The sequence below is a fragment of the Solea solea genome, chromosome 12 (assembly GCF_958295425.1).
Source record: "Solea solea chromosome 12, fSolSol10.1, whole genome shotgun sequence".
NCBI classification, from domain to species: Eukaryota; Metazoa; Chordata; class Actinopteri; order Pleuronectiformes; family Soleidae; genus Solea; species Solea solea.
Window position 1 is genome coordinate 2,397,312 of NC_081145.1, and position 21,414 is coordinate 2,418,725.

Sequence of the window (21,414 nt, forward strand, 5' to 3'; positions counted from 1 at the left end):
CACTAAAGATAAATGATCAGAGACGTCCGTGAATATTATTCCAATATTAGAATCTTATAATTGTACCAGATGTTCCTGAAACATTAGTTTCCGTATGGACGAGAGAAGAAATAAGTGAATATTTCTAATATGTCTATGATCTCATTCTCTCAGAACACAAGTGACAGGACCATGAGCTCTGTCTCATCATAAATCTGAAAATGTCAAAGTTTGCTAATTATTCTTCTTGTTTTACAAAATGTTTTTTTCCCCTAAATAGTTTTGTTTGTGAAAGTTAGTTTTCTCTTTCTCTTTTCTGTATTTTGATCCTCCTTATTTAATTTATTGTGCATCTTTTGTATTGTCGTCTGATTTCCTCTGTGAAAGCAGAGTTAATCTGGTTTGTGTTCAGTCCAGAGGCAAATCAGGTGATTACTGGGAACATTCAAATGTCTTCAGCGTCTGTCCAACAGGACACACAGGACACCTGCTGCTGCACAGCTGTTACACTAAACTGAGTGGTCAGAGTGCCGTCACACGAAGAGACTGTAGATCCAACACTGGAACCAAAGCCAACAATGTCCAACTGTAGATCAGCTGAAGAGACTTACAATCCTGAAGATTTGCATTAATCTCCAACATTTAACAAAGCAAATATCTAAAATGTCAATATTTAACAGTGGAGTCTGCTGTCACTGTGTTTCAGTCAACAGATCTTTTTAATTAACTGATTCTAGTGATTCAGTTACACTGAAAACAACTACTTTACAAGTCACTAGTTTGTGTGTGTGTGTGTGTGTGTGTGTGTGTGCGTGTAAAACAACGTCACAGCAGATTCATGCAGCCATGCTGTGATGACTCCGCCCACGTTGAGGAGGTGCTATGAAGTAATGGAAACCAAACCAAAGCCCTGTCGGTACTGTACAGTGGAAAAGTGCCAGTTGTTCCTGATGGATGAGTTTCAGAGAGAAACACTACTCTGTACATATATATATATATATATATATATATATATATATATATATATATATATATAATATTCATATACATGTGTATTACAGTATTTTGCAATGAAAAAGTACTGAATAATAAAAGACACCGTAGAAACAGGTTTAGGGGATCAATATTTTATTGTCAACCTCCCTCAAGTTAGACATAAGCCATGTGCATAGCACATACAGAGTAACATTTTATCAGGCCGTGTATAAAACTACAGGACAACTAATAAAAGGAGTAGAACAGTATCATATCATCACTTCATAACAGAAAATACTTTGCCTGAGCTGAGTTCAAAACAAATACACTCATTGATGTGTAACAAGCAGTTTGAACAATGGAATCCACTCAGTCATTTCTGTGACTTACTATATTTTGACCTGAAAGAAGTTTATTTAAAGATTCAATCTGACAAATCCATACACTGAGCCAACAACCTCTAACAAAGACACAAATGACCTGCAGAATAAATAAGTATTTGAGGAAAACTAGGGGAAGATAAACGACACATTTCTAATACTTATCAAACGTTAAGGCACCGTTTGCACATGCACGCGTTCTTGAGCTGAATTCACTGTCAGTTCACATTCATTGATAAAATCCGATCACTTCAGCAGCCTCGTTCAATTATCAGCATGTCTGTTGCATCTCATGTGAGACAAGTCCCTGAAAAATGTACCTGACATTTGCTACAGCAGTGACACAAGCTGCACTGGCGTCTCGGCTCCAAAGCTCAATAACCAAATGAGCAGCCGGAGTAGAGGAGCCGCCCTGGGTCAGTGACACGGGGCAGAAAGGGTTTCTTCTGTAAACATGAATCTATCATGCAAATCAGTGACACTTGAGAGGATCAAGCCCAGCTGGGAGCACAGCAGACACCAGTGCACCTGCATGTATCACAGAGGTCACAGAGGTCACAGAGCCTGCACACAAGCTTTCACACCTGATGTGATCATTTCACAGAATGTGAATACACAATCAAGTTATAGTGTGTTCAGTGTGTGTTAACCACATGCATCATCACATCTACAGTTTGCTCCCTTCCTCGCCTGAGATAATAGAACAGATAGTACAACCTCAGACAACAACAACAACAACAACAACAACAACGTGCAGCGTAAGAGAATTGTACGTGGAATGTTGAAACGTCTAAGATGAAAGACTTAATAAGAAGCCATCAGAGCGCGGTGAGAGAAACGATTGGTCAACCTATTTCTTTATTGACTGCATGAATGCAACAGATACATCTCATGCTTGGAAGCACTGTTGCTTTAAATCCATTAGCCTCCTCCCCCCATATAGCATACAAGTTACTTCGAGGTTATCTTTACAAAATATATAAAGAAAAATATAGGGTTACTGCCCCGAGGATACAGTATAGTACAGTCCAACAGCTGTCTGTAAATATTTCTACCATGATTATCCTTTCTAAAAGTAAATCACTGGGTAAAGATAGCTGGAACGTGACAAGACGCAAGTAGGACAACATGGCCGCCAGAGCTGAGCTGCAGATCTCACAGCGAGACAGCGGCAGCAAGAAGGAGTCTGAGAAACGACAGGCTGCAGTAAAAAAAGCACTGGTGGTTTATTTAAAGACGTTCATACCTGTCATACTTTGAACAACACTGTACACTTATCTGTACTATAGTTATCTGTGAACGTATTTGCTCTGCTGTTGTTTGATCAGCACATATAGAAATGACACTGACGTACAGTATATCTTCTAAAATTCCAAAACTAGAGGAGGACGGTATCAGGAAATCACTCTATTCCATTCATTCATCACAATACGCCATTAATAACCCATTTATGTACTGCTTTAGCTTAGCTTAGCATACAGACTGGAAGAAAGGAAACTCTGGAAAAATACATCAGCTGATAGTTGACGTCAGCCATTTTTTCTTTTGGCTAACTTCCTGTCAGTGTCTTCTGTTAGCATGGGAGGGGTATTTATTTACCAGTAAACAACCTAACATCATGAGCAGAGAGGACCGCCTCTTTGTCAAGTTCTGGCTCCTGATTGGATAAAGTGTTGTGAGACACTTTTACATTTTTTGGAACATTTTTAAATTTGAATGAATGGATTGGGAACCGTAGGCTTTCTCTGTGTAATCTGTGTAATGGCTGTTTGTGGACTGGTGAGAAACTCCTGACAGAGACAGACACTATTGGTTATCTTAGTTTGTTGTTTTCTGAGCGGTGAAGGTGGGTAGCAGCTTAGGGTCTCTGGAGCACATCTGGAGCTTCAGTCTGGAGCTTCAACCCTCCACCAGTAGCTGTTTGAAGAAACCCAGGGTCTACGTAGTCCAGGGGTGCCCGACCTTTTTTAAATCAAGAACTACTTTAAAAGTTTCTGGTCTGTCGAGATCTACTGGTTCAGTGACATAATTACAATGTACACAAGAAACCGACACATCCAGATATAATAAAAAAAGCATTTTGGGAGTTGCTGACATGGCAATTTCTGCATTTTTCTACCTCGGTGCTCTGGCACTGGGAAGAGGAAGCTAGTTGTTTGTAGTAGGAGCTGGTTGCAAGTCTGTCTGATCTGTCACAATGACCTGGAACCTGATTTGGAACCTTCTCCTGCTGAGCATGAGCAGCAGCAGGAGCTTTTAGTTCTCCAGTTTGATCAAATTAGAATGGAACAGAAAAACACAGGATTGCACTTGAGCTAGAACGTGAACAATTGGAGATTGAGATTGAGGCTTCCTCAGCTCTATGTACTGCTGAGAGTTAAACTTAATCATGTGTGAAAAATGCAGTTCTCAAGGCACATGAACCTGTGCCCGCGGCGTATCGCCAAAGGTTTTGTGGAATGCATCGTTAAACTGAAGAGTTATCTGTTCAGTTTACTCGTTGGTGTTCAACTTCACAAACACAGACACGGGAAGAATTGTTTCATCTTATCTTAGATGAGCAATTTAAAAATTGCGGTTTATATTAATGAATACCATGTCACAACTGTGTCTGAAGCTGCTACGTTAGCTGATGACTACGCTTTAATTCATAAAGCAAAGCATGTACAACATTTAGATTCAGAGTTGCTGCTTGGTGTGCGCCCTGTGCTACCAGTCCATGAGGTCTCTTTGATACTGGGAAATGGGTTAGACGGGGGTCGTGTGTGGGCTAACGTGTTTCCTTCCATTGACTGTCGTCGCATACTGTGTGGAACTGTTTGGGGACTCGGAGGGCAACCTCCCATGGCTGCTCTTGGCACGGAAGAAACCCAAGAAAACCAAGATGGTTTAACCCAAATCAATCATTTTATGCCACAAAAAGAAGCACTTTTTAGGAACTGATTTGGGCTTTGTCGAGTCTTGAGAGTCATTGTTTTCTGTGATCACAACCCACTGACTTTACTTCCCTCCAAAATCCCAACCAAACATTAATGCGCTGGTGCCTTTAATCCAGACATTGAACACATCAGAGACAAGAAGAGCGTGACATGTGACGTGATTATTGTGCTGTCTCGTATATTTAACCAAGGCGTTGATTACGAGTCTGTAGGTTCAATGGATTGAATGGTTAACCTAAACTAATATTGGTGATGGAAATTTAGTGGTGTGGATAATAGTCATTTGTATAGTTTGGACGTGTTTGTTACAATGTAATATTTGGATAAGTGGCCTTTAAGTATATTATGTGTAAATATTGGTCTAAACCTGTTTAATTATAATTAAAAGTTAATCTTTGAATTTGCTTAACTTGAAATCCTGGGGCATTTCTTTTATGGGGGAGATGTGACGGCCTACGTTTCTCTTTGACTGTGCTCCCTCTAGTCTAAGCCTAGGTTCAGATCACACCTGTTTAGGTGGATTTGGAGCCAATCAGGTGAACCTCAGTTTTACTGCTGTTGCGTTGGGGGAAGTGTTACAGTGAAAATGGATAACGAACTTCTGGAAAATATTGCCAAGGTGTAGGAGGTCGATATATGATTTGATATATGATATGATTTGAACCAAGTGAGTCCTAAAGAAACAAATCTATGGAGGAGGATGTCGTGAGAAATGGTGTCAAAGGCTACACTTTAGTCAATGAGGATCAGTATGGATACGAGACCAGGGCTGGTTCAGTACTGTGGAAACCAGACTGGAGTTCATCAGACATATTGTTTTCTGAAAGGTGGGACAGGACGGGGGCGTCATTTATAAACCGGCGTGTAGGTTCCTGTGTGTAGAGCTGAAAAGTGGCCGTACATAGGAAACAAATTTGGATTCATAAAACCATGCACAGCCGACGCCAGTTTCTCTTTATGAATCACAATTCTGTGGGTTCCAGGATAAAGAGTGAGTTTATATAGGTATCCACTGTGGCCTGTAAGCTTAGTGACTGATTCATTTATTTAAACATGTATTTTGCAATAACAGATATCTTGTATTCATTTGTTTATTTGTGTGTATACGTCTCGTCCATGTTGTAAACAGTAATCATTTATTTTGACACAGTTTCTGGTTATCGCAGTATAATGTACACGTGGGTCAGAACATTTCCCATCAGCTTTGTGTGACTGTGTGTCGACAGTGGAGTAACGCCTTCTTTATAAACGAGGCCCCAGAACTGCGATGGTTCTTTTGTTGTTTGTTTGTTTGATTCATCGCTGGGATTCTTGAGTGAGGGAGTGACAGCAGAAGAAGCACAGCCATAAATCAGAGAGGATTATAAGTGATGAGAGGGTTAACAGCTTTAACCAGGTGAGTCGGTAAGGGATGCAGCTGACACGCAGAAGATTTAGATTTCTGACCATAAATGTGCTGTTAGGGTTAATGATGTATGCATGAATAAAGACAGTGTTGCAGAGTGGTGTGCACAGCTGTCATTGTATTGTTATAAGGGTTTGTTGTGCGTCTTATTTGACTATTGTGTTATATGTGTCTTACTGTACAAGGAACGGTTGTTAAAATACTAACACTTTGGGTTCAGAGCTACTCATCAGATGACCCGAGGCTATCTCTCCATCCCTGAAATGATCTGCTCATGTTTTTACGTTTCTTTGCAGTGTAGGAAGTTGTTGCCAGTGCTGGAGCAGCCATGCAAAGTGACCTGTCTAACCCTCCTATGATAGGACAGAATTCATCCAAGATGCTAAAAGACTGTACCTTTAAGAGTTTTCATTTTTGTTGTTGTGGTTATGCTAAGCTAACCCGTTGCTGTAGTTGTAGGTTTATCTTAGCAATGCAGATGTAGTGTAATACATGAAGCCAGTACCTGTGTTTCCTGAACATTGAAATGTTATGTTGTCGCTTGTCAAGCTGTTACATACAAGACAAAGACGACTAAAGGGGAATGACACGGAAACACATGCCCTGAGTTATGCTGCTGTCACACTCATTTCTGCCATTCCAGGAGCGACTGGACAATCCAAAATAACCTGATATTCTGCAGTCAAGGCTACAGTTTCTCTGATGCATGTCAACACTTTGACCCTGCCTTTAAACATCCAGATTCCCCACTTGTATAATGTCACTGAGGATGCCTCTCTCGCTGTCTGATGGCAGTCTTATAGAAGTGACTGAGACTGAAGGCAGAAAGTTCAGAGTTCACCCCCTCACCCCCCTTGGCAGAGCTATAAATGGACCAGTGAGGGGTTGTGGGGTTTCTTCAACCCCACCCCCCACTACACACGCACACACACACACACACACACACACACACGCACGCACACACACATGCCACCAACAGTAAGATGATACCGTTTCAATTAGGCTCCAGTGCCACACAAAGGAGCTGGCAAGCACTGCTGACAGCAGACACACTCACACGTCATCTGGTTGTTTTTTAGACTCAAACAGGTCATGTTTGGTTGAAGAAAAGATAAAAAATAAATAAAATAATAATAATAATAATAATAATTCATGCACTGCTGCATATATATATATATATATACACACACACACACACACCAGTGCAAAGAAAAGATTGAAGATTGAAAAATTCAATCACAGGATTTCATTCAGTAGCAGCAAATGTCTGATAAATTAGGAAAATTAAAAGAAAGAAGTGTGATCCCCTGCTCATTCATCCTTAGTGAAAAGACAGTCCATCCTAAAAAGTACAAAAGTTATGTTAAACATAAAAAAAGAATATATATATGTATACAGTAGGTATATATATATATATATACATGACACAATATTAAATATGATACACTTGCATCAAGCTTGGCGTGAAAGTGCATCATGTTTGGGAGTTTGGAGTTCTCTTCCTCTTCTATTACTGAGGTCACTAGATTCTTGGTAAGAAATGTGTCACTGTCATGGCTGGTGACACTCTGTTTCCTCTTTTTGTTTTGCCATTCTTACTCAGTCCAATGAACATCCTTGGGTAGAGCAGCGACTCGTAGGCGTTGTAGTTGTTGGCGAGGAGCTTCTCTCTGAACGTGCACTCGTTGTTGTAGTGTAACTGCAGGAGGAAAGAGACGGGAACTTTACAAATGCTGATTCAAAACAAAGATTCTGGCTCTTTTTTGTTCATAGTGATTCAAATCAAACAATGGCCTTTTTCTGACTGTGATGTGATGAATGATGTGAGTGAAGCAGGACTCAGGACACCATGCTCTCTGGTCCTTTCTCACACTAACAGCAATAACACAGCTGTCACGTGACTGTTTAGATATCAAAGATGAAGTGATTGAAAACACACTGACACAGTCATAAAATCCTGCCAAATAGTGGTTCCGAAGTGTCGGATCATTCAAATTGAGACATCCTCAGCATAGTAGTACCCACAATGCATTGCATACATTTTAAAATGGCAAACAACTGTGAAGCTACAAGACCAGTATATTAGTATCAGCTGTTATTAATACTGTTTGTTGCAGGTGAAGATGCGTCTGATGATGTCAGTGAGTCTACATGCAGCACATGCATGAGCTCAGCAGTGAAGGTCGTCGGTTTGAATCCTCATTCAACTGTGTGTGTGTGTGTGTGTGTGTGTCTTTTCTCTGGGTTGTGTGGTTTGCTGGGATTGGCTCCTTATATGAGGTAAGATAACTGTCCGAATACATACTCAGGTGTGATTTATTCAACATGAATACGAATTGACAACCGTGAGAATATGATTCGAAAAGTTATGACTTTAAAAAAATATATGAATCCACAGTTATGAATGTATGAATCTGCAGCTGTCAGGAATACGTCACAGGGCTCAGGCTTTGTGTACTGAGCAGAAGATCCATGGATTAGCTCCGCCTCTCGTTCATCACGCTTAACTACCGCATACTCATTTAGGTCAGGTCACCTAATGACCGTAGTCCATTGTTTATTTTCATCTGTCATTTTAATTTAGATTATGAAATATAGTCGGTCTAATAGTATTTAATTAAACAACAGGGCTTAAAGATTTCAACACAGAACTTTATTCAACACTTTTGACGTTACACCAAAAAACAGAGAAGACGACGCTGTAAACATTAGATATAAAAACTGAACTGGAGACAGAATGGAGCGAGCCAGGGGAGAGAAAGGGAAATAATGTGTGTTTGTATACGCTGCTGTCATTGATCTATTTTGTTTGTTCAAGTAAAAATTGTTTTTGTTTTCTCTTTATTTTACAGTTCAACACTTTTTTCACCCCGTGTGTTAAATCTCTAAAGACAGGACGTGTTCTTGTGATATCTCGTGTCGTTTTACACTGACTTTAGTTAAAGGTAAAACTGTCAATCAATCAAATGAGGATTTCAAAGTTAAAGTCCTTTAAATTAAGGAGCCGTTTTCATTCAGGATTCAGTTTTCCAATCGAATCCAAATTTATTTATAAAGTACATTTAAAAGCAACAGAGTTGACAATTAGACATAAAACAACATAAGAAAACACTAAGACCAACTTAAAACCAACAGAAACATTGATTTATATGTTAATAATAACATCTTAAACGCACAGGAAGCCAGTGAAGTGAAGCTAGAACAGGGGAGATGTTCTCATGTTTACGAGTACCAGTTAAAAGACGAGCTGCTGCAGGCGAGACAGAGAGGCGTGGCTAACACCAACGTAGAGCGCATCACAGTAGTCAAGACATGTGGTGATAAAAGCATGCATAACCGTTTTATAATCATTAAGAGATAAAAAGGATAAAAAGGACTTAACCCTGGATAAAAGACGCAGATGGAAAAAACTTGATTTGACCACTGAGTTTATCTGTTTGTCCATTTTAAAATCTTTATCCATTATGACCACTAAATTCTTTACAGACGGTTTGATAAAAGATTCCAGGGGGGACAGGTCCGAGACGGGGTTGTGTCTGTCTCCATTTGGTCCAAAAAGAATGACTTCTGTTTTGTTTCATCAAAGACATCAAAGACATCCAGTCTTTGATGTCTTTAAGACAAGCAAGCAATGTGCTCAAAGAGTTTGGGTCTTTCTTTTTTAAGAGCAGGTAAAGTTGTGTGTGTCATCTACGTAAAAATGGAAGGATATTCCATATTTCCTAAGAATAGACCCTAGGGGAAGCATGTATAAAGAAAAGAAAATTGGACCAAGTATAGAGCCTTGATGTACTCCACAAGGGAGAGGGGCTGAGGAGGATGTAAAATCACCAAGGCTAACAGAGACGCTACGATCAGTCAGGTAGGACCTGAACCATTCAAGAGCGGTACCTTTAAAACCAGCCCGGTGCTCCAGGCGAGAAATGAAAATGTTGTGGTCCACTGTGAGATCTAAAAGCATAAGAACGGCTGCATCGCCAGAATCAGCCGTTAATAAAAGATCATTAAAACCTTTAAAAGTGCTGTTTCAGTGCTGTGGACACGGGAATCATGGTGGCGATCTTCCCCAGCTTTGCTCCAGTCAGGGGAGAGTTTCCCAAAAGCTTAGCTCCTGTTCAGCATCAGCTGATGACTTTGGCACTGCGTCGGTCACATGACCACATGATGACACAGGAAACTCTCCACAAGATAAAATAAAAAATACATTTTAAAGAAATGATTTTATAGTTAGATTGTTAACATATCTCAGAGGTCTCTGATAGAGCTGCCAGTTAAACGCGTTAATAAATAAAGTTAGAAAAAAAAAAAAAGTGGGTTAGGGTTAGTGGGAGGAGCTAACGTGTAGCCGTGCTACAATGGCTACAACCGCACACAGGGGGCGTGGTTAAATGGTCGAGATGGTGGTGAGATCATGTCAGAGTGAGATGAGTGATACAAACTTCTATTATTATCATCAGTGTGAGATTGAACACCTGTTATCACCTGTTCTCAGATCAGCCTTTAGTTCAGTGACCAAAGTCTCTTGGTTCTTGTGTCTCAGCTGGAAGTCATGTGACATCTCGCTGTGATCACGGAGACATGTCTCTACTGATTATGTCAGTAATTCATACAATAAAACTTTGTGTGTGTGTTCTTGTTTAGGACCAGTTGTCCTCATGGAGACTAAAACCTGGTCCTAATGAGGCAAAACCTACTTTCTGAGGAACTGGTAAAGATCTGGGCTAAGAGTTGTGGTGAGGTTAAGGTGAGAGCGCTCGTACACTCACAGATCCGTAGAGTTTTCCTCGTCGATTCATGGCCACAAAGAGTCCACTGCGCACCCCCCACAGAGTCACCACTCCTCTCTCCACTGGAGAGATCTGCAGTAGACCTTCACACACACACACACACACACACACACACACAATCTAAAGCTCAATATTCTTTATTTAAAAACAGTGATGACAGCTTATGTTGACATATCACACAAGGAAGACTGAAATGATTCATCGACACATGAATGTCACGTTAAAACGAACATATTCATTCATCCATTTAAGTGAAGTTCTTTTTATAAAAACAGCTGCTGAAAAAGTCAATATGTGACGATGACACTGAACTGAGAATGTTCATGTCAGAAACAGAACATTTTCACACGCATAAACACATTGATTATTACAGCACTAATTATTATTATTATTGTTGTTGTTGTTGTTGACGATGAAAATGCTGGACAGTGGCGTGAATTCCTCTGTAATGTATCTCGGGGAATTTTTCTGCCTTGTCTGAAAATAGGAGGCTGCAGAGGCAACAACACAACAAGCCTCCAGCGCCTCAGCTCCAGGTTGTGTCACTTTGAGTGGAGCACAGTTCAGGGATTACATGTGACATGTTTGTTATTCTTCATGTCTGCAAATCTGAGTGTGTGACAGTGTCTGAGCCACACACACACACACACACACACACACACATGCACCGTGTCCTAACTTTAGGTGGTGCATGGCTGACTGCTGGCCTGGATCACAGCAAGCTCTGGTTACACACAAGCCCCAGCATGCAGTGTGTGTGTGTGTGCGTGAGTGTGTGTGTGTGTAAAGCATAGATCGATATTTGCATCAGCATCTTTCTCTTGTGACAGTTTGACACGGAAATGATGTCCAGTTTAATGACTGATGTTTCTGAGGTTTCAGTCATTTGAACTCTTAAAGACTTCTTATTTATTCAAAGTGCATTAAAATAATGGATTAAATAAAGTGCTGCAAACAATCCAGTATTGAATGATTTAGCATTAAAATCCTGGTGTTGAATTTAAAGAAGTTGCTGCACAGTGATCTTTTGATTGACAGAGAAAAGCATCCACATATAAACACTCAGCATTTCAATCAAAACTTACTGTAACGATTCTCGTGATGAACCCCCGTTATTCTGCCGTCCGGTAACACCTGCATATGAAAGCCGATCCCCACGTTGCAATAGAGGCGCCGTAACCTTTTAATCCCCAGCAGGTAGTCGCTGTCCCGGCTGATCTCCTCCCGCTTCTCCCCAGGGATCCGTGCCAGGGAGCGGGAGTACAGGGCCTCCCAGCGCTCCGCCGTCCGGTTCAGGCCCGGAGCGACCCCCGCGAGTCCGGTCACCAGGCCCAAGATGACAAGAGTCCGCAGGGCCGACAGAGAGCCCATCCCGGGTGTGACTCTGTGAACAGCCGCCGGGCGTTTGTGTGAGCACGAGCAGGAGCACGAGCGGGAGCACGAGCGGGAGCAGCTGAGACGCGGCGGCGCACGAGCGTCTGGAAATGACTTGAGTTCAGTGGCGGAGCAACATTGATCTGCACGCGCACCGGACAGCCATGCCTCTATATTTATACCTGCACACACACACATTACATCACAGCTCCCACTTGCGCGTGAACAGCGTGTTATCTTCTCATGATCAGCTGCACGATATCATCACTGATGTATGGGAGGATGTAAAATAGGAAACAGAGCGTGATGTGGAGACAGGAGACAGTTTCTAAAAAAGAACAATAACAGGAAAAAACAGTCAAGATGTTATAAGGAAATTATGTCCTTATAGAAAACAATGGTAAGACTAAATACAGAGTGGATTGTTCCTGACCTTCCACTGAACACTTGTCATGTGGATCAAGCTTTTTCAAATCATATATTACAATAAAACATTGTTTGAACTCCTTCTTCCTGTTGTTGCTTGTGCTTTTCTTTTTAACAACTTTTGCCAAAGTCAGTAAACATTCAAAGATGTTTTGTTTGTATTTATTTGTAATATTGTAAATACACTTGAAAAGAAGTCGACCACGTCATCAATGACAAACAGAAGAATGCGTTTTATAAAACATACAAACAGCCAATGTCATCTTCAAGAGGTGGTTATTAAGGAAAAAAGGATGAATCCCAAATAAATGAATAAATGAGTGTATAATTATGCACAATAACAGTAATGCATGGGTCAGGATCAGAGCTGCAACTAACGATTATTTTCATAATCGATAAATCTGTCGATTATTTTCTCGATTAATCGTTTGGTTCATAAAATATCTGAAAAAGTTAAAAAACATTGATCAGTGTTCGTCAAACTTGGAAATGATGATGTTCTCAAATGTCTTGTTTTGTCCATAAACCAAAATGATTCATTTTTAATGATTTCTTTGTTGATCTGAAGAAATTGTTCACATTTAAACGATCGAAAATCTTGTTTTAATCATGAAAAAAAGCCTCGACCTGATTAATCGATTATCAAAATAGTTATCGATTAGTTTATTAATCGATTAATAATCTCTAGTTAGGATTGTTTGTTGGTTTTACTGTTCTTATGAATCAATCTGGTGGTGCAGGTTAATTATATAATTATTGTTATTGTTATTATTGTTATTATTATTATTATTATTATTAGATCAAATGAATTTTATGATACACAATCTAAATAATGTCATTAATCTGTTCTAAAAATATGAGAAATAGATTTATGGTTTTAGTTTTACATGAAAGTCCACGTAAGTAATAAAATCACAGCTTTTTTAAGAAAGAACGAAAGAATAATAATGTAAAGAAAAGTGAACTATGTGCAACATCACAACAGCGTAACTCAAATATCAGTATGAAAGAGATTGGTGTTGTTTTGTGAGCGTGTCTTTGATGTCTCATCCTTGACTCTCTTTCAGATGCACTGGTGCGTTGAAATCAAGTTAACTCTCTTTATTCTCTGCACTAACATTTACCTTGTTATGTGTCACAGAGCCACAGCTTTGATCTGTGGGGTGGCTCGGCCCTGCGACACACTGACCGCGCATCAAACACTTTCTCACGTTCACATTCCGCTGCTCCTCAATGTACGGAAAACATTGTTTCTTTCCATGAATGTGTCCACATCATAGAGGCATTGGTGTGGTGCTGAGGCCCCTGGTGACGACCACAGAGCTCCACACGTGGTTGAAATACCAGCAAACCAATCAGGAGAAAAGCACCAGAGTCACTTCACCAGCTGACCTCCAGCATCATAGACCTTCAGCACCATTGGTTGACCACTGGACATTTAACTTATGGACCTTCAGAAAACTGAACAGCTGGAACCTTGTTACACCTTCACAGCTGTGCTGGACGGCTGAACGTTCACAGGACTCGTGTGACACCTGGGGAAACCTGATGAATTTGTCTTCTGTCCACGCCTGGTCATGAAGTCCTAGTAACGGGAACATTGTTCTTCAAGTTACGATTCTATCTTCTCATTCCCAGAGTTCACAGGTTCAAGATGGCTGCTCTGAGCCTCAGCACTGGGACACACTGTCCTGTCTGCGTATGAGACACTGCATGTGCATAACAGTTGGACTACATTAGCATGCTAGTTAGCAAACCTAGCAATAATGCTAGGGGTAACCACAGAGAAGGTGAAATGCACTGGGCTCAGTGCAGACGTACGTGGGCCTCACAGTGGGACGTCCTGGGCTGGACACTTCAGAGTGTCCTACACTGGCACTGTCCATGGTTCTGTAATCTCCTGTCATATGTTCCTCTGTCATGATGTTGTACGTGATGCACCATGTCACTTTTTGTCATGGTGGTTTGAAGTTGCATGTGCTCGATGAATTACGCTGACGGAGAGAGAGGTTTTACGTTTCACTGAGTGACAGCTGCAATTCAGAGCTTAACATGTCTCAACAAGAACATGTGTCGGCTCATTTATTCATTTACAAACCTGGAGACATTCATTCATTCACAAAAGGACATCTATCATTTTTTTAATATACTTTTAATCAAAGAGCACTGATAGCTCTCTCTCTCTATATATACACACACACACACACACACACGTGTATATATATATATGAAGTGATTTCTTGAACACTTTGGTTTATTGTCACTCTTAAACTTGACTTTTTCAAAAAGGATGAGTTGATTTTGTGGGTAAAAAGACGATGTCTTCCTCACTGGGATGGCTCTGGTGTTGCTGGGATCAGCCTGCAGAGGGCAATGACCTGCTCCACCAAACTGAAACCCCAGTATCTGCTGCAGGCAGGCCGCTCTCTGCCTCTAGGGGTCAATGTTTACAAGTAAACAGTGTTACACTGCAGATACCTGCTGTCAACTTCCAGCATGGTAGAAATACCATGACAGTTAAATAAATCACATAGACTCTGCTGTTCAGGCCCCTTCACACCTGAAAGACCTAGTCTTACCTGATCACCCTAACAGACCACTTAGGTCCCAAAATACAGGTTTACTTGTGGTTCCCAGAGTCTGCAAGAGCAGAATGGGAGGCAGAGCCTTCAGTTACCAGGCTCCTCCTCTCCTGTGGAACCAGCTCCCACTGACAGTTCAGGAGGCGGAGCTTCTCTATGTATTTAAAGTTAGACTTAAAACTTTCCTTTTTGATAAAGCTTATAGTTAGAGCTGGTTCAGGGAAACCTGGACCAGCTCTTAGTTCTGCTGCTATAGACCTGGACTGCACTCTGACACACTCACTCTCTCACACTCACTCTCTCACACTCAGGGTATGAATATGACTTCATTATAAGTCATTAACCTTGTTGTCTCTCTCCCTAGTTTGTGTCTTTCCTTCAGAAGTGTCTTGTCTAAACTATCTGCTCCTGGTCTCTCTCTTCTCTCTCCCCCTCCTCCTCCTCTCCTCTGTCCCCCTTTCTTCCTTTCACCTCCACCGGTCGAGGCAGATGCTGCACATCTGTGAGTCTTGTTCTGTCAGAGATTTCTTCTTCTGTTAAAAGGGAGTTTTTTCTCTCCACTGTGTTTGTTCATTGTGTAACTGTTGTGTTTCTCTGCTCTCCATGATGTTGTCTATGTACAGACCTGACATCATGTATGTTGTGATTTGGTGCTATAGATAGATAGACAGACAGACAGACAGATAGATAGATATATAGATAGACAGATAGACAGACAGATAGATAGATAGATAGATAGATAGATAGATAGACAGATAGACAGACAGATAGATAGATAGATAGATAGATAGATAGATAGATAGACAGACAGATAGATAGACAGATAGATAGATAGATAGATAGACAGATAGACAGATAGATAGACAGATAGATAGATAGACAGATAGATAGATAGATAGATAGACAGATAGATAGATAGATAGATAGATATATAGATATATAGATAGATAGACAGATAGATAGACAGATAGATAGACAGATAGATAGATAGATAGACAGATAGACAGATAGCTAGACAGATAGATAGATAGATAGATAGATAGATAGATAGATAGACAGATAGATAGATAGACAGATAGATAGATAGATAGATAGACAGATAGATAGATAGATAGATAGATAGATAGATAGATAGATAGATAGATAGACAGATAGACAGATAGATAGACAGATAGACAGATAGATAGATAGATAGATAGACAGACAGACAGACAGATAGATAGATAGATAGACAGATAGATAGATAGACAGATAGATAGATAGACAGATAGATAGATAGATAGACAGATAGATAGATAGATAGATAGATAGATAGATAGATAGACAGATAGATAGACAGATAGACAGATAGATAGATAGATAGATAGATAGACAGACAGACAGACAGATAGATAGATAGACAGATAGATAGACAGATAGACAGACAGACAGATAGATAGATAGATAGATAGATAGATAGACAGATAGATAGATAGATAGATAGATAGATAGATAGATAGATAGATAGATAGATGGATGCTGCATTCCTGTTGAGTAATATTAGAGTTTGGCATTCATAAGCAGGTGTTACACTTTGTATGACACAGTTTCTGCTTTCAGCAGGTTCTGCCTTGTTTATTGACTTTGCTGCTTTTGGTCGGCATTTCAAAAAAAGCCCAAAAGTCTCAGGCGGCATCGCTTCCCAGGCCCCCCTTGGGAGGAGCTATTGTCCAGGTCAGGAAGCCTCCCCAGCCCGCAGGTATAGAATGACAAGGCTTTATGCTGCTACCTATAGACCGGAGTGAGGCGAGGCTAAACCTGAACATCTAAGAGTCCGAACACAGCTTCTGATACATTTTACAGAGACGCTCGTCTTTTTATTTTGTGCTCAGCTGCATCAGAACAACAGTGAGCAGCAGCAGAGACACAGGGATAATGTCATGCACGTGTGTGTGTGTGTGCGTGCATGTGTGTGTGTGTGTGTGACAGCTCTGAATGCACAAGTTGTAATAAACCGAGGTAAGTTCACCCGTCTACCAGGTGTCTGTTCTCTGTTAATCCTCAGTGGGAATATTCAGTGTTACAGAAGTAAAAGGTGCAAACTTCCTGTGCCCTGACAGCATCACTAACATCACAGCAGTTTGTTTTCGTGGGGAACTTCAATGTAAATCTGGGCTTATCATGTGAAGCAGATGTTCTTTAAAAAAACATCTGTGTATTATTAAGGAAACATGGAGAAGCTGTGGTCCCACTGTTTTCCACGTGATGTTTCAGACTAAATGTGCCATTGTTTGTTTCAAAGAGCTTCAGCTAACTTTGAACACATAGAGTTTTCATTTCATATCATAAATGCTGCTTCTTTCTGTCTGTATATGTTGTGTATTGTAATGTGGAAGCGTGTCTTTGTTCCTGTGCAGATGTATATTCATCTGGACTAAATGCTTAAAGGTCTGCTTTTCTTTCTTTTATACACTGAAAACACAATGAGGAATGAAGATGCTCAGCTGTTTGCTTGTGTCAGTTTGCATTTATGATGGAACCAGGTGGTGAGTGAAACTATGAAACAAACAGCAACACTGGAACAATGCAGAAATAGTCTTATCAATAACTTACAACACAGGAGGCACCAAATAAATATATCATTAGTAAAATATACAAAGTACTTCTTTGAATTTACAGACAGTAGACAATCACATCAGCAGGTCCCGTCTCACACTGATTCTCCCTTTGCTTCTTAAAGTGATGCTCCAGGGTTTTTGAAGTGTGGTTAAACCGGCCTGAGGCACGTCTGAAGTCTTACGATAGCTGAAGAATATGTTTGCTGCTTTATTTCACGGCTCTGTTGGTGCTGAAGTCCCAGCAAACGTCTGTAGCTGTGGAGGAAAATCGCTGATTCTCTCTCTGGACTTTGATGCGGGAGAGTGGGTGAGTGTTGTTAAAGACGCAAACATATGGAGGAGTAGATTTTATTACGCGAGTCTTAATAAAAACTCTTTTTTCTCCGCTCAGTCACGGCCACACTTCAAAACCTGCAACTATCCCTTTAGTGTGACTCTGACCAAAAAGTGCTTTGCTGAGTTAATATTAGCCATGATTTTTGTTTTCAGCACTTGACTGGAGCAAAATAGCAATAGCATATTCTCTTCAATGAAAACCTGGAGTGAGTGAACGTGTATTTACAATAACAGAAGCAACGTGTACAAAAGTACAACCTTTTACAAACTAAGACTGAAGTGTTCAACTATATTAACACATTTGTGTACAAGACAGTAGAAAGACATCAGTAAATAAACGGTTAGATTAGCTGATGTGTGTGTGTGTGTGTGTGTGTGTCCCAACACTTCTTTTCTTTTTCTACTTATTTCTTTTTTGAACCTTTGCTAATCCAGAAGGCAGCATCCATACTGTCCATACTGTTCTTCCATGTCCTCCACTGAAATCCAGCTACAGAGTTCAGCCCCTGCCTTTCCTGGCACGGTGCCGACGCCGTCGCCGCTCACCGCTGCGGTGATGTGTGTGGTGGTGCACACTCTGACTGTCTCTCAGTCGCCTCACCATCTCATGGTCCTTGTTGCCCAGCACCCGAGGCAGGAAAAGTGAGGCTTTGTCTGTGCTTCTGGTTTTAAAGCCTCGCCGCGGCCGGCCTTTGCCATTAATGGAAACATACCACTGGCGTTTGGCACTGGCTCTGCGCTTGTTGCTGCCGCTGCCTCCTGGTAGCAGTGGCTGTTCAGTGGAGTGGTGGCGGGATGCGTACGTGTTGTACCCCAACTCGTGGATCCGCTCCACAAACTCGCACTCTTTGGTGAACACTTCCTGGGAGAAGAGAGGGAAGGAGCCACATTTAGCCTGACAGACAGGAGATTCCTGGGATATTCATGATACACAATATTATTGCAATAATTCTGCCCTGAGCTTAATGTTAATCCTGTTACAAACAACAGTTTTAAATGTTGTTAAACAGAAAATGTCAAGTCTCAAACATCAAAGACAAAAACAAGAATAGAAACTAGAAGGATGCAGACTCTGTATATCAGTGAGTTCGACTTTGTTTGTGTTGGTGATGATGAGTTGGATGAACAGTGGACTCACCGAGGCGTACAGTCGTCCTTTATCATTCATGGCCAGATATCTGTCAGAGAAAAGCCCCTTAATGGCTACAACACCCACATCCACAGCTGTGATTTCCATGATGCCTGTGACACAGAAGAGACACATGAAGACACGGGAACATGGCAGACAGCTGCAGAGGATGTTCAGCATCAAAGATCACTTCACTAATGATACAAGAAATAAAAGCTCTATTGTCTAAAACAACCAACCAATCCACACGAGAGTAAAGAGACGTTTACCGAAGTTAATTAACTCATTTCCGCCTGTGTTTGTCGCCTCTTTGCGGCCCATTCTGCGTGTTTATTGGCTCTTTTAATCAGTGCGTGATTAGTGAATGGCCTGTTGAGCGCTGCAGAAAGACGCTAATGGTCTGTGATTAGATAAACACATCCGTTAGGACAGCGCTTTTGTTAAGACTGAGTCTGGCCTGACACTTGTGACGGAGATTAACCTGCGTGTCTCTCGCTCTTTCACACACACACACACACACACACACAGAAATATCATCATCAATTCATCAGATCAATAACACACACATTTATCTATACATTTCCATTTCAAATTTCAAACACAGGCCCCTAAAATGAAACGTTGTTTTTTTTTTTATTTCACTTCACCTGAAACAACATTATTATAATATTACATTACATTAGAAAATGACTTAATGACATGAAAAAACGATCTTTGTCTCACATGAACTTAGTGTGGAATCTTTATGTTTAAATGAACACTCACTCAGTGGGTTGTTTTCCTCCAGTGATCCATCTATCTTCCCGTTCGGATGGATTTGTAAATGGTATTTGGTAGCGCAGTAGAGTTTCCTGCGCCTCGGCGCTCCTCCGAGGTGCTCATACACTCCACCGCGGCCCCCGGCGTCCCTGCGTTGCCGGGGGTCGCACGCCTGGCCACGGGCGCAGCGGCTCCGGGGACTAACGGGATCCAACAGGCTCAGCAACACCAGCAGAGCTATCATCAGCATCGTGGCATGGTCGAGGAGCAACGACTGTGGCGAAAAAGCGGAGAAATCCTACCCGGCTCCCGGGGTCCCATTAAAGTGTCGGGGCCCCAACGCTGGAAAGCTCCAGCACTGCGCACATAGGAGCCCGAGAGTACGCGCTGACAGCCCCAGCACTGCTGCTGCTGCTGCTGCTGGAGTCAGAGGTGGAGGTGCTGGAGGTGCTGGAGGTCCCTCCCGTGGTTGTGACTGAGCGCCTGAGCGCAGAATGAGCGCACATATAAAAGACGCTTGTGGCAACAATAGGCTGAACTCCGACCAATTGATACAAAGGGAAGGGGGAGGCAAAGGTATCAGCCCTGTGTGAAGCAGAGACTGTGCGTGGGTAAAATTACACAGTAGCTGAGTGGAGGACAGCTCTGTCCTGTGAAATGTCCGAAAAGAGCAATTCGACCAGTTCCCAAAGTGTAAGAGGCTGAGTCACAGGTGAGGAGGAAGCACACTGACGCCACATGTTCTCATTAATAACATGAAGGTGTATTACATCACTGTATTTACTCCATCAATCATGAAATGTCAGAGAACTGTGAAACGTGGTCACATTAATGAAATGATAGATTATTATTAATCACTTATCAAAGCACGCTGTCAATCGTTTAGTAATTGATTAATAATCAGTAAACAATTGCAGTCTTAATTTCAACGTTTGATAAAGTAAAAAATAGGCCCACATTCACCTGAGTGTGGCAGACTGGAGATAGTTTGGTGATATTTGTGATTGGCCTCGCTCCTCCAGCCGCTGACTGCAGGTTGTCTTGGGAATCAAAGGCAACTTCCTCTCTCAGCAATTAAAAGTTCACTGCCATCTTTGTTCTCAAATATTTACGAACTCCTTCCTCCTCCTGACCTGTGAGCGCTGCCTGCGACACTGCGGGTCATTCCTGTCCTAGTTAGATTCAGAGGGGGGAAAAAGAAGAAGATAAATGAGCGTTCAGTCGCAGAGCTTTGGCCATGTGCTCTTCACACCACAGAGCTTCTCTTCTGTGTGTTTCTCTTCATCCTTCACCGGAGCAATGGATTGTCCCAGACTGTTCCCATCCTAATGCCCCAACTCTGGTGAGGCAGCAGCCGGTGGGCGGAAGAGCAGCAGGCTAAATGACTACTGCCTAAATTGCTTCCATCTTGGTCGCATTATGGTTTGCATTCTGGTAATTAGCACCATCATCTACAAATCTCTCTGCCCTTTGGCGCTGTTCCACTGCTGCTATGAAGGCCTCTGCTGAGAATCCCCCAGAGAGTCACTGGTTAATTTGTCTTCCCCTCCCATACATCACCCAGCAAGCTGCCTCTGTCACTTTATTTACCTCCATGATCAGAAAAAGGCAGCACTTTTAATTACAAATGTGTGCACGTTGTGCCTCAGAGAGCCCTCGTAAGTCAGACTACACACCAAACATCAGCCAGGCCGTGTGTATCTGAGGTTGTTCTGGTGGCCATTTCTAAGTGAGACGCCCTTAATG

General features: G+C 41.5%; 2 protein-coding genes and 1 long non-coding RNA gene across 5 annotated transcripts; 1 reads left to right on the plus strand and 2 right to left on the minus strand.

Annotated features, from left to right (window-relative positions):
- Positions 1 to 5,773: 5,773 nt before the first annotated feature.
- On the minus strand, positions 5,774 to 12,065 carry fgf4 (fibroblast growth factor 4). 2 transcript variants are annotated; one of them, XM_058644379.1, is made up of 3 exons: positions 11,551 to 12,065; positions 10,445 to 10,548; positions 5,774 to 7,377 (listed from the first exon to the last, which is right to left on the minus strand). In XM_058644379.1, the coding sequence occupies exons 1-3, from the start codon at positions 12,035 to 12,037 to the stop codon at positions 7,201 to 7,203; spliced, it is 768 nt and encodes a 255-aa protein (XP_058500362.1). In that variant the 5' UTR covers positions 12,038 to 12,065; the 3' UTR covers positions 5,774 to 7,200. The 2 variants fall into 2 exon arrangements, with proteins under 2 accessions (XP_058500362.1, XP_058500360.1); XM_058644377.1 differs by having other exon boundaries at positions 10,439 to 10,548.
- On the plus strand, positions 9,145 to 11,842 carry LOC131469445 (uncharacterized). Of its 2 annotated transcripts, none has more exons than XR_009241797.1 (3): positions 9,145 to 9,540; positions 10,320 to 10,422; positions 11,704 to 11,842. It is a non-coding gene; the product is annotated as an uncharacterized LOC131469445 (long non-coding RNA). The 2 variants fall into 2 exon arrangements; XR_009241796.1 differs by having other exon boundaries at positions 11,663 to 11,795.
- A 4,961-nt stretch (positions 12,066 to 17,026) lies between the features above and the next one.
- On the minus strand, positions 17,027 to 21,160 carry fgf3 (fibroblast growth factor 3). The gene is made up of 3 exons (XM_058645859.1): positions 19,675 to 21,160; positions 18,919 to 19,022; positions 17,027 to 18,642 (listed from the first exon to the last, which is right to left on the minus strand). Exons 1-3 carry the CDS (start codon positions 19,916 to 19,918, stop codon positions 18,280 to 18,282), a joined length of 711 nt encoding a protein of 236 aa, XP_058501842.1. The 5' UTR covers positions 19,919 to 21,160; the 3' UTR covers positions 17,027 to 18,279.
- Positions 21,161 to 21,414: the final 254 nt, after the last annotated feature.